Raw genomic sequence first — 13040 nt, 5'->3', positions numbered from 1 at the left:
ACCTTTAAGTGCATAATATCATAGCCTCAAGCTGTACTTTCTTTTATCCACATCAGAAGTTAAACATCAGAAGTTTTGATTTAAAAGAGAAACAAGCTGAGAACAGAGCGTATGCATCTCTGTATTTTCCCTACTTCACGTCAAATGTGAGGGTGAGAGAACTGTAAAGTGTAGTTAAATAGTCATGGCAGTCTATGAAAAATTGGAAATGTTCTATGAATTGGAAAACATGGAAATGTTCTTTGCTTTAAAAATGAATCAGAAGAGCTAACACCATTTTTATTTTACAGGTTTTTGAGATGTGAATATGTACACTTAAACTGTCCTGAATATACTGGGACATCCCACCATCTGTTGCAGTAGTGCTTTATTCTAATTCAGTGCTTTTAATAGGGCTCGGTGGAACTTTAGCAGCGCAAACTTTTTTTTTTTTAATGCAAAATGAACATCCAGTGGCACTGTAATACTCTCAGCTCTCCTCTTGACTTTGCTAAAAAAGAAAACATTGACTTTTTTGAGAATGAAATGGTTTATGTATTTTTTATTCAAGTGATGTTTCAAAATTGCCTCCATCTTTATTTTAAAATATCTGAAGTAGTTAAGTCTGAAAAATGACTGGTGAAATCCAAAGCACACGTTTCAACACCTCAGCTTATAAGGAATTTTAAAAACAGCTTTGGATAAGCCTGAAATACTTTTCTATTGCCAGTAAAAAACAACAAAAAATGTCTGTACACCTTTATTCATATTCATTCAGTGTTTATTCATCCACTAGAATCTCCAACTTGCCTGGCTTTGTTCATCATCATCTTTAGAAATTGTACTATGCATGCAAACTCTCTAAAAGGCTCTAATATAATTTTGAACTATATTTGGTGGTTTTCTTTCAAAGTTCTTAAATGTTGTGTATACATTTATTAGACAATGTAAAATTGGGGCACCTGAAACCTCAGAGAAGAGAGCAGTTATTCGTCTCCATTTAAAAATCCCACTTGAGGAATATGGGGCAAACACTATGGAATTAAATAATTTATCAATGTCATGCTGCGAGTCCTGGCTATAAGGAAGCAGATAGGGAAGAGAATGATCATCTCCTAATACCAAATACTCTATTGTAACTTCTAGGAAATGTAAGTGGTATTTTCCCCTATTGAAAGCAGCTCTACATTCAGTGGTGCTTTAGACAAAATAAATCAATTATACATCCATTTGACAGTATTTCAGACATTCTAATACCCTTCATTTTGGCACGCATAACTTATGTATTGTATATGATTAAATATAGATTAACTTTAACTCTAAACTGCAGATTGCTGGGATTTAGGAGTTATGGAGGAGTTGACTTCCCACTGAATGTTGGGTGCCAGGGAATGCAATTTTGGCCCTTGAGCAAATGAGATACTAACTCCTCTACCACCAGAAAGTTTCTCATTATTCACAAACTTCCTGCCTATATCTTTTCTCCTTTCACCCTCCCAAGCCCCTTGAAATTTTGGTACTTGGACCTCCGGCAGAGTGGGGACTCTGATGGAGACCCAGAGCAGAATGGGACCGCAGCGGGAGGGACTGTGAGGCTGGACCCTCTCATAGTCTTCCCAGCCCTTCACTGCTGCTAAGCACAAGGGAACTGTCCTCTCTTTTGGTGGCTCTGTAAGTACTTGCCCTCTTTTTACTCACTTTCTGCAGGTTTCTGTGGGGAATCACTGAATAGGATGATTTGGTCTGACCCACTGTTTCCATTCTTATGTGCTTATAACTCTATAGAGATTTGCCATTTCACTAGGTGTCTGTATATTTAGCAGCAGTTTTAATTCTTAACAGAACCTCTCAGTAGAAATGTCTATAATGAAAATAAGCTATAGTTCACTGAACTTTAGACCCAATTTCCTTTTTGCTTTAGAAATCAACGTCATATTATGCTTTACAAATTTTCTTGCTTTTCATTCCATGCATACAATCTAATAACTTTCAGAACATTTAAAACCTCATTCTTAAAACAGTAGCAAATTGAACAAAACACATACTTTGTCAACCTTTATTCCCTCCTTAATACGATCCCTTCAGTATTACATGAAATTGCTACAAGTCCACTGTAATTGATGCTAGACTGAAAGAGGAACCAGTGGAGCTGACAGCTTTTATGTTTCAGTGTGGTATATTCTACCATCTTTGCCAGTTTCCTTCCTGGAAAGATTAATCTGGCTCTTGTAACAGAAATAATTTTTTAAGTCATATTTCTTTCTGATCTGTTTTCATTGACACTTATGCATACAATCCACTTTGAACAATAATTAAAAAGCAATAAGCCTTAGGAAAAAAACCAAAACATCGTTCTGAGTAACAACTTACTCTTTATTTTTCTGCTAAAGTAAGGGGATTATATGAAACTATGGGCCAGATTGTGCCTCACACATGCCTACTCTGGAGGTTATGGCAAGCTGCACAGCCCGCTGGGAGCTCGGGGGATCCATCAGGCAGAGCAAACATGTGCCAGATGCTGCACCTTCTCAGGCATATGATGTGCCCCCTTCTGGGGGTTTGGTCGGGGTGGAAGATGGCTGGGTTTTATTTTCCCAACTTGGAGGATGGTTGATAGACCAGGAATGGGAGTGCAATGGAGACATAGCCCTTCGTAAAATGCACAATTGCCTTGGAAGAGTGCAGGAGCATACACACAGGTATGTGTGTGTCCCTACATGCACACACACACCCCATGTGTTGTTGTTGTGCCAAGGGCTGGCTAGCAGTAGGACAGACTTCCCCTTAGGAATTATCTCTTATGGATGCTTGCAGATGAATAAAAGCGCTTGAGATTCCCATCAGCTTTAAACTGTGATAAAACCAGAGTGTTTAGGGCTTTATCGACACGAGGGTGGCACCATTTTTAATTTTGATGTGACCTCATCTGTTGATAGTCAAAGAACACCCCTGATTAAACTGAGAAGTGTCCTTAATACCGCCTCTGCTAAACCCAGAAAGCTGTGAGCCTGCGTAATGCATGAGGTGCACTTCTGAGTCTGGGGGCATGCCAGGCCCCAAATCTTCTCTTGTTCTCTACAAAGTATTAAATGCCAGGGCACAACTTTTTCACTGCATCCAGCTTCTGAGTTGTTGCTTAGCCCTGAACTGCTGCCTAACACTTCAGTGATACAGAAGATACAGCAAACTCGGGCGAGGAGGAAGGGAACTGCTTGAGCACTCCGGCCATTACTGCACAGGGAGCTGGAATGAGATCACATAGGGAGGTGGTGATATCCTAAGTGACAGAAAATTTGGTGCAAGTGTCTCTTTCATCCATGCAGCTCAGAGAGACAGAAGGGACCAAAAAAAATATCCATAAGTCCAGACTTCAGGAGAGCCAACATGGAGGAGACTGCATGATGGCTTAGCATGGATACAAGAGCCATTTCGCTAATGAATTCAATGGATGGACAAATCTACTTTGTTTCTCCTTTGGAAAGAACCCCACCATACTGTGGTACTGGATAGCAGGATCTACCAGCTACCATAAGTTGGTTAGCCTGAACTGTGGGAAATCCCAATGGTCTTTGAAGGCCTGATATGGCATCTGGGTCATTTCCCTTCAAATTAGATAACAGGAAATCTTTATAACATGGGCAGCATGGGATATTCTAGGGTTTTTATTTCATATATTCATTAGGAGAAGTCAAAAGATTTTACCAAGAAAAGCATTTATCTAACATCTACGACAGGCAATTTAAATTTTGTGTCCTATCAAATCACACAGCTATCCTCATTAATATTTCCCTCCTATAAAATAATAGAATCATAGAATGGCTTGGGTTGGAAGGGACCTTTAAAGGTCATCTGGTCCAACCCCCCACTGCAATGAGCAGGGACTCAACTAGACTAGTTGATCAACTAGATCAGGTTGCTCAGAGCCCTGTCCAGCCTGACCTTGAATGTTTCCAGGGATGGGGTATCTACCACCTCTCTGGGCAACCTGTTCCAGTGTTTCACCACCCACATTGTAAAAAATTTCTTCCTTATATCTGGTCTAGATCTACCCTCTTTTAGTTTAAAACCATTACCTGTTGTTCTATTGCCACAGGCCCTACTAAAAACTCTGTCCCCATCCTTCTTATAAACCCCCTTTAAGTACTGAAAGACCACAATATGGTCTCTCCGGAGCCTTCTCTTCTCCAGGCTCAACAACCCCAACTCCCTCAGGCTTTCCTCACGGGGGAGGTGTTCCAGCCCTCTGATCATTTTTGTGGCCCTCCTCTGGACCTGCTCCAACAGGTCGATGTCTTTCCTGTACTGGGGACCCCAGAGCTGAACACAGCACTCCAGGTGGGGTCTCAGGAGAGCAGAGTAGAGGTGGAGAATCACCTCCTTCAACCTGCTGGCCACACTTCTCTTGATGCAGCCCAGGACATAGTCAGCTTTCTGGGCTGCGAGTGCACATTGCTGGCTCATGTCCAGCTTTTCATGCACCAGTACCCCCAAGTGCTTCTTCACAGGGCTGCTCTCAATCCACTTCCCCAGCCTGTATTGAGACCAGGGATTGCCCCAACCCAGGTGCAGGACCTTGTACTTGGCCTTGTTGAATCTTGTGAGGTTCACATGGGCCCCCTTCTCGAGCTTGTCCAGGTCCCTCTGAAAGGCATCCCCTCCCTCAGGCGTGTCACTGAGAAAGACTTGTCCACATCATAGGGTGCACTACTTGTTCTTGTAAGGTGCCGATCTCTTTCCATGTGTAGATGTGCACAGTTCTACAGCTGAGTTTGATTTTTTTCCTCTCTTATTCTGCTCTACTAGCTAGCTATATGCTTCTACTATTAAAGAACATTTAATTCATGGTAACTGACATTTTCATTAGAAGGGTCTTAAGTAGGGAGTAGATAATTTAATTTCCAGCTAAGGAAAATAATAATAAATAAATAATGCTGAAGCCATCTTCTTGTTTCTCTCTAATGGGAGGTTAATCGTTAATCTTTTAGCCACTGGGGAAATAAATACAAGGAAAGATTGGGAGGAAAATAATAATAATAAAAGAAAACCTGAAATTAAATTACCCACACTAGCAAAGTTACCAATACCATGAAGTGTCTGTATGCAGAGAATGGCAGGGAAGGATTTCATTATTTATGTAGGCATCTGAAGGCCTAAAAGCCATGTAGTAGCAGCTGTAACTTATGCTTTTAACAAAGATAGGAAATGTTCTGAATGATTCAGGCCCTTTATACAATATGGAGCATTGCTCAGGTTCCATGCTGTCACCTGAGTCTGGCCTTCCAAACACACTCAACTGTCTCCATGTACCTCAACAAAAACACTTACACAGCAAAACTTACAGCATCAGCTCCTTTCCACAATAAATTCTTGTCTTTGAAACGTAAACTTGAGTGTAGTCATAGCTGAGTTAAATAAGCCACAATCGCATAGATGCTTCTTGCCACCACAGATTTTATTGAGTTCAGGCATCATTCTTATTATAACCTTGCTCGCTGTGCTGGCTCACAGCTATACATTACAACTGGTCCTGGAGTGGTGGTAGATGGTACACTCTCCTCCATTCAGGATTTTCCCTGGTCTCACTGTGACCTTTTCAAAGTACATCCTGTGATATGAAAGATGACAGTGATCTCTCCTTCCCTTTAATCTCTTTCCCTGAAACAGACATCAGTGTTTCAAAGTGGTTTTGATTACAAGCATCACGGTGCTATTCCAGGAAGGCAAGAGTTCTACGTTTAACTCCAAGTACAGCTAGGTTACAATAATTTTGAGATATTCTAGCACTGATTTCTTTATATACAGCACAGTCCCTGCTGAAATTCTGCTTGTTGCAATTATGTTCATCTCCTACCTCTCAATAGTAGCATTATTTCAGTGGCTACAGTTTTCATGGGAGGTCATGGTAGGAGACTTTTTCCAGTGAGCTCAGCAGTGGTTATAGAAAAAGGACATTTTCAACTGGCCCTCTTTCACAGGGGGAGCCTACATGAAAACTCACATTCAGATAATCCACGTTCTACTCACTTTGCTATGTTTTCTAAGATCTAGGTGCCTCTGAAGATGTAGACATAGCCAAAAGGAAAGACTAAGCAAAAGATACTAAATGAAATTTAGGCCATCAGATTCTGTCAGACAACAATGCAAAGGGTGACGTACTTCTGGCAAACTTTTACTGAACAGCAAGGCTGCCATGTTCACAACAAGCTGAAGATTTCTTTACTGAAATCTCTTTTACAGTCATTCTTTTCATATGCAAACTATTTTTAAAACGTTTTTGATGTGAGACAGCAGATGTTTAATTCATAAGTGACTAGAGGTAACAGCCATCCCTGACAATAATTCTGTGTCTATTGTTTGTATCCCGATCATAGCTGGTAGCACCATTTGTAAAGTGAAAAGTAAAAAACTGAAGGACAGAGTGCTGCAGACATTTTTCTACTGAGTTAATCACTGCAATAACTTTGCGTATGGGTTCAATTGCAATGAATTCCCATGCCCAGAATGAATCATGTGTGCAGTTCATAAGATCAGGACCTATTAAGAGACATCAATGGAAATAATTTGCTCCAAAATATTTTCTCATGAAGGTTCTCAATATAAGTAGCTAGAAGAAATGCTTTTAAGATATAATTTTTAAATATTGTTTGAGGTCATATATTGCTTTGTTTTATGCAGTATATTCTTATTATCTCAAATAAATAGATCTCCGATATCAGAGATAAGAAAATTAAGTAAATGTCTAGAAACATGTAGAGTTAGATTACACTAAAACGTGATCCTTTATTAGACACGTTGAAAGGCTCTAAGTATTATGCAGTGGATGATTCCCTTTTATGTCAAGACTACTTCAAATATCACAGTTCTAAATTGATATGTCCTAATTTTAAATCTAGCATCACCAAATGGGGTGGAGATTAGACCAACAAATCTGTGCACACTCTGGCTTGGCAGAGCTTGGACCTCCTTAGGTATACAAAAGTAAGCATGACTCCAACAATGCTCAAGTGAGCTCTGTCCGGGGACGGCTGCACTGGCACATTGTATACACAAATACAAAATAGAGAATGACAATACAGATCTCTGAACAATGTAATTGTAAAGGGACATTTGGCAGCTTGTTTTGTGGATTGCACATGCTTTTAACAGATGTGATAGCAATGGTCTAATAAGCAGTTAAATTGCAGGATAAACACGCTCAGACTACTCTAACTAAGTTTGAATTGAAGTGTTAGCATACCACCAGGTACAGTGGTCTTTTCCTTGCTATTTCCAAGAGCAAGAATCTATTTGTTAAAAGAGGAGTCCTTTGAGGGGAGAGGATTTTATTTGTATACAAAGAGAGAGACACTGTAATGAATTGAACAGGTCGCCTACCCTGCAACTAATCTGAGAACCCAGAAAAATGCCATATAAGAATGAGAATATGATGGCGTGATCAGAACAGACATAAAAAAAAAAGATTTGTTTTTCCTGTTTTTCAGATGAAATAACTGCACATAAAGAATGGATACACATGCACAGTCAAAATGCTATTTTTGAGTAAAGCTCTTATGGCAAGGCACAAGTTACAGACCTAATCATGTGCCTGTGCAGAAGACAATTGCCTTAGAAGAACGTTATGATGGCTGCCAAAATCAAGTGCTTTAAAGGTGGAGAACACTAGAACCTAGATGAACAATGAAATCCTAATTGTGCTTTCCTGTAAAACAGTATTAAGATTTTTCTTGAAATGTGTCTTTGCCTCCCTTTTTTCCCCCCAAAGAACACTTTATCATTCATTACACAGGATAAGTAGGTACTGATTACACAGTATCTACTGAATAAGCAGCTACTTAGAAAAGTAATCTTCACCAGCCAGTTAGCAGTGCCTTATTTACTGCACACCCAAAGCCTGCAGTAAATACAGAATTATTTATTTTTTCATGATCTTTGCTGGGCCACTCATCACTGTAGTATTTGCATGCCTCAAGAACACAGATGAATTTATCACTGCCGAAAGATAGGAAACCATTATTATTATTCCCATTTTACAGCTGAAGAGATAGGGACTTGCCTAGAGCTACACATTGAATTAGTGCCAGAGAAAGGATTAAAATTCATGGCTTGCAACCCTGTGCACATTACTGGAGACTGCACTGCCTTGCAGTCAGAGGTGCTGAGAAACCACAGCTCTCAATGACTTTGCCACCACTGCAAGTGCTCTATAAGCCTTGGGCAGCCCAAGTTGGTCATCCATAAAATAAGACACACAATTAATAGTCAGCTGCCACAGTACTGGGTTTATCATCACATTAAGAGACTAATACTTGAGTCCGGTGTTTTCAAAAGGGTCTTGAACCCAAACCTGGGTGAATGCCTTAGCTACTGGGATGCTGGTGGTTTGAGGATGGGTAATTTACTTCTCTGTGGTGTAGATGCTGGAACTCAAAAAGCTCAACCAAAGCACCATAATCTGATTTCAACAAAATGGCAGTTTATGATGAAACACATTCAGAGTGGAAAACTAACTGACAGGCTTAAGGTCTCTTCTATGGGATTATTCACCTGAAACTCATTCCATCCTGCTGTCTTGAGCATATCCAGGATTCTGCCCCAGCGCTCTCCACACAAAAAACATCTGATTAACATTTGATGGGTCTTATTTTGTTCTTTTTAGTAAACCAGGAAAACACCAGTAGATCAAACTGCAACCATTCCAGCAGTCAAATTTTAAGTCACTTTTTTTCTTTGAAGCTGTTCTTTTGATCCTCTTCAGTGCACCTGAGTTGCTGTGCTCATTGACCATTCCCATGCTTTGGCTGCTAAAATTAACATGGTGTTAGCTGCCTGCATCCACAAGTGATATGTTTAGACAAGCAGGTAAAGTTTCTTGTGCACAACTGACCAGCGGTCTGTGATCCATTCAAGTATACAGCCCCAAATTTGAAACTAGTCCACTAGTTTTCAGTTGCTGAAGGTGAAAGGCATGGTGATAAATCCAGCTTATCTTACTTAAGCAAGTAGTCCCATTTCTCCAAAATGTGTAGCCAATTAAGTTGTTGTGGACTTTAAAGAAGTACCAGACACAATAAGCGTGCAGCCTGGGGACCTAAATAGAGCTGCCCCTCCAGTTCACTTGCCTGTTTGCTTCCTTCAAAAACTACAGCAGAAGTAGTCAAGGAAAACACTCTGTACCCAGGACTGAACTTGAATCTGCTACATCCTAAATATAGAGCTTGGAGGTAGGGCGCTTTCCTTCCCTCCAGGCAAAGCTTTCCTTGGCAAGGGCTGGCACACAGGTATTCATCCCCACTGATAGCTGACCCACTGAACACTCCGTCACTTCCACAAAAGTGGAACAGTTTATGAGGAGAGAACAAGGAAAATCCATACAAAGTTCCCTATGTCCAAAAAGATAATGGCTGCCCATAGCAAAGAGTTAATTTGTGTTTCCCACAGCCAAAGGGAATATCGGAAGCATAGGCTGTATGATGGTTCCTCACAGGTGTTCTTAACTCTTTCTGCAACTATATCCTCCTCTTCCATACTACTGACTATTTTAGAAATATTAAAACCAAAAAGCTCAATATCTGTAGTATTTTAATCTTATTTTTTTCCATTGACTATCACAAATTGGCAAATTTTAGCCTACTCCACAGCTGTTTTGTGAGCCAGCCACCTATGTTTTTCATTGAATAAATTATTTACCAAAACAAAAACAAAATGCCCCAACTTAATATTTGTGCTAAATCTCATTCTTCACGTTCAAACAAACTCTCATTGACTGAATCATAATTACCGGGTCACACTCACAGCATAACCTCAGCCGATGTATGGGTGTAGTTCCGCTGCCCTTCACTTAGCCAATTTATACTACATGAAGATCTGGCTTACTGACTAATATACATAATATATGTTATTACTATTATCTTTTGGAATTCTACTGCATGGGGACTGACAAAATATTTTCACACAAAGCTGTAGGACTGACATCACCTGCATTGGTGTGGTCAATTATAATGCTTGCTATAGTTCAATCATTAATATTTAACATTCTGTAGTGCTATATATAGCTCATTGTGAAATCTCTATCAATATCTTTTCCAAACCAAGGCATTGTCAGGTCATTTCCTTTTTTTCTTTTTTTCTTTTTTTTTTTCATCTCTGTCCAATTCTAGATCAAACAATTTAAAAATTCATTGTTCTTGAAATTTTATTAATTATAGGACTTGAATCTATGTAACAGAAGTCACATTCAATGGGATTTGGAACTGCTGAGAACATTTATTCCCACCTAACCCTTGCCAATAAATTCAGCCTAAAAATCAGTATGTTGCAAATCCTAAAATAAATGTAAGTTGTGTCTACAGCTTTCCAAATGGTATGCATTAAAGTGTTTTCTGTAACAGCACCTAATTATTGTAATGAATCATTACAGGGTGACTTGAAAGCATTTGTAAAATTTTAGAAAATTGGAAACTCATATTTCTTAGTATCTTTGACAGTTACCTGTGTCGATCAGAAATAATGAGTTTTGTCAATATGCCCAGTGCACATGTAAACAACACAGAGAAATGTAGTAAATATGGAAAATATACCAGCCAAAAAATTCCTGAGTTCATCACAACTTAAAACATGCTAATCCAATCTTATCATTTAAATAACCAAAATATAAGTTGACAGATAGCCTTGATATGTACAGACATGTATCAATAGGCATAGACATTTACAGCTTATAACCTAAATATGAGAGAGAGATATACATACATATGTATGTATAATAAAATCTGGAGATGTACTGTCAACTAGATTTTGGTACCTCTTGTCTGTATTTAACCAATTTCTAAACTTCAAATACTCTGTCCTTAACATCACTAAGTACATTAGGTTATTAGAGTCCTATATTGTCCATGAGTACACTCACCTTCTATCCATTATGAATATTTGAATATGTAGTTAATGAAGAATTTATCAACATTGATCCTTCCATCTTAGTTCAATGAATTTCTGTGTTGTTCCTTCTAAGATTTGTTCCCTCCTTCCTGTTATGAAGGAATTACATGTACAGTAACATATACATAAACCCTTGAATATTGATGCAGAACTTGTATACTCTAGTTTAAGCCTGATTAATCTTTATGAATCATATGTATGAAACTGAATCATTGTGGTTATTCTCCACAAAGCACTTTCTTACTTAGATGCTTCAGAATACAGAGTAAGTTGGTTTTTTTGCTCATAGGTATCACTAAAGGTGTGCTCTGTCCTCACAAGGAGTGCACTGTGCAGTGTCATATGTATTTACAGAAAAGATGCACCCAAATCATCAGAAAGGAGGACTGAGCCCTTAAAGATCATGTACAATGTTACCCTAATGACCCATTATTTTTCAAATATAGATATAACTGCTACTCTAGCTCGGTAAAATACTAACCAGTAAATTTAGCCATTTTGAAGAAATTAACTAAAGGTATTTTACATATGATAGGATCATAAAGTTCCAGTTGAGAGGTTTTCTGAGTTGATGCTCACTTGTGTGCAATAACCCCCCTCAAATTTACACAGAAAACTCTAACATTTTAGATGTAAAAAGGTATCACCTGTGTTTAACATAGAATAATCTATTTGAACATGTTACAAGTATCTTACATATTTAGAGAACCCTTATTCATCCTTTACACTATTATTTCTTTCTGTGGAGAAGTATGGTTTATATATTTTATGTTTAAAAGTTAAATTCCGGGGCACTGTAAGATCCAATGGCAATTGCCTGGGAACATCAGGATGCAATGACTGCCACCGCTGAGTAAGCACACAGACTGAGAAGCCAAACGTGCTTCTCTTTGATAACTTTGGCTTTTGAACACACCTGCTTCTCACTAGGCCTGCTAAGAAGCTTAAGTACATCTATTTGCACTGTCATTCCCATACTATTAGCACAATGTCAGGGGTTGCAAAGCAGGAAACCTGTAATCGGTCCAGCTCAGAGGTGGGCAAAATGTGAACTTCACATCTGTATCCACTATGTCCATATAGGTATATTAAATTAGTTTGTTAATTTGGCCCAGGACATCAAATCTAAGAGATCTTTGGGTTTTAAACTTTATTTGGGTGACACCCTTATTTCAAATCTCCTTCTACTTGCAATGCCAATCTCACTAGTCCGCAACCTTATTTGCGTTAAAACCACTGTGCCAACAAGAGAAGAAACCAGGGGCGGATTCAAGGTGAGATAATGGCAGGCACTTGTTTATGGGATATAACACTCACGGAGGAGATTGCTTGCTGCAAAGTTCATGGATACCCAGAAAAAAACAGCCTGTATTCTCACCAGGCAAGAGGAAAGCAAACCAGAAAGTCATAGTTTATACTGCTATGGAAATCTGTGGACTGTGTGGTGCAGGAGGGACTGCTGCTAGGTAGCCCCTTCCATCCCCCAAATCTAAGACCATGAACTAGCTTGGCTTTCAAGGTTCGTGTCTGAAGGGCAGACTTTGGTAGAATCCTACAGGAACAGGGAGAAGATTCTACATGTGAAACTGGCAAGAATGTGAATAAAACCTCAATTCTTCCATGGGAAGAAACATCTGTGAGCAGGTTTGACCCCATGCTCTGACTCTGCATTGCCATCCACCAGTATAAAGGAAATTCTCTTTTTCCAGGGCAGAGGAGAAAAGTGCTATCTCACTGGCAAGCTGAACTGATATGAGCAAACTATCAGAACCAGCCTGTGAACAACATTTCCCTGCAAGGGCAGCCCAAGGCCTGAACCACACCATTGGCCCTGGTCCAGTGCTCCTCACCGACCAGCTCCAGTCTCTCAACACTTAAACTCATCTCAGACACACAAGTGGAATTTAAACTGTGTAAATCTGACCCAGCTGGGTTAACCTGTAGGGAGGATAGGATCTATAAGAGAGAAGGGAACTGTAAGGATTCAGACAACAAGGTGGGTTTGTGGAAAAAGTTGAAGCCTGTTTATGTGTCTTTACACAAAAAGACAGGGACGTCATTGTAAGTAACAGGCCATGTTTGCTTTAATGCTCTAACCCAAGATTTAAAACCTTCCAGTAGACTGAAAA

At 39.4% G+C, this 13040-nt stretch overlaps 1 protein-coding gene across 2 annotated transcripts in view; it reads right to left on the bottom strand.

The window, feature by feature from the left end:
- Positions 1–13040, bottom strand: part of GABRB3 (gamma-aminobutyric acid type A receptor subunit beta3) — a 196563-nt gene that overhangs the window by 129575 nt on the left and 53948 nt on the right. The window contains exon 1 of one of the 2 annotated variants that reach the window (XM_074858990.1): positions 10883–10901. The exons of the other annotated variant lie outside the window; for it this stretch is intronic. Coding sequence (XP_074715091.1) covers positions 10883–10893 — 11 coding nt within the window. The 5' untranslated portion in view covers positions 10894–10901. Of the gene's footprint in view, positions 1–10882; positions 10902–13040 lie in introns of those variants that run through there. 2 annotated transcript variants of the gene reach the window in all.

The sequence above is a fragment of the Strix uralensis genome, chromosome 2, assembly GCF_047716275.1.
Source record: "Strix uralensis isolate ZFMK-TIS-50842 chromosome 2, bStrUra1, whole genome shotgun sequence".
In the NCBI taxonomy this organism is placed as follows: Eukaryota; Metazoa; Chordata; class Aves; order Strigiformes; family Strigidae; genus Strix; species Strix uralensis.
This window is presented reverse-complemented; position numbering and strand designations above follow the sequence as displayed.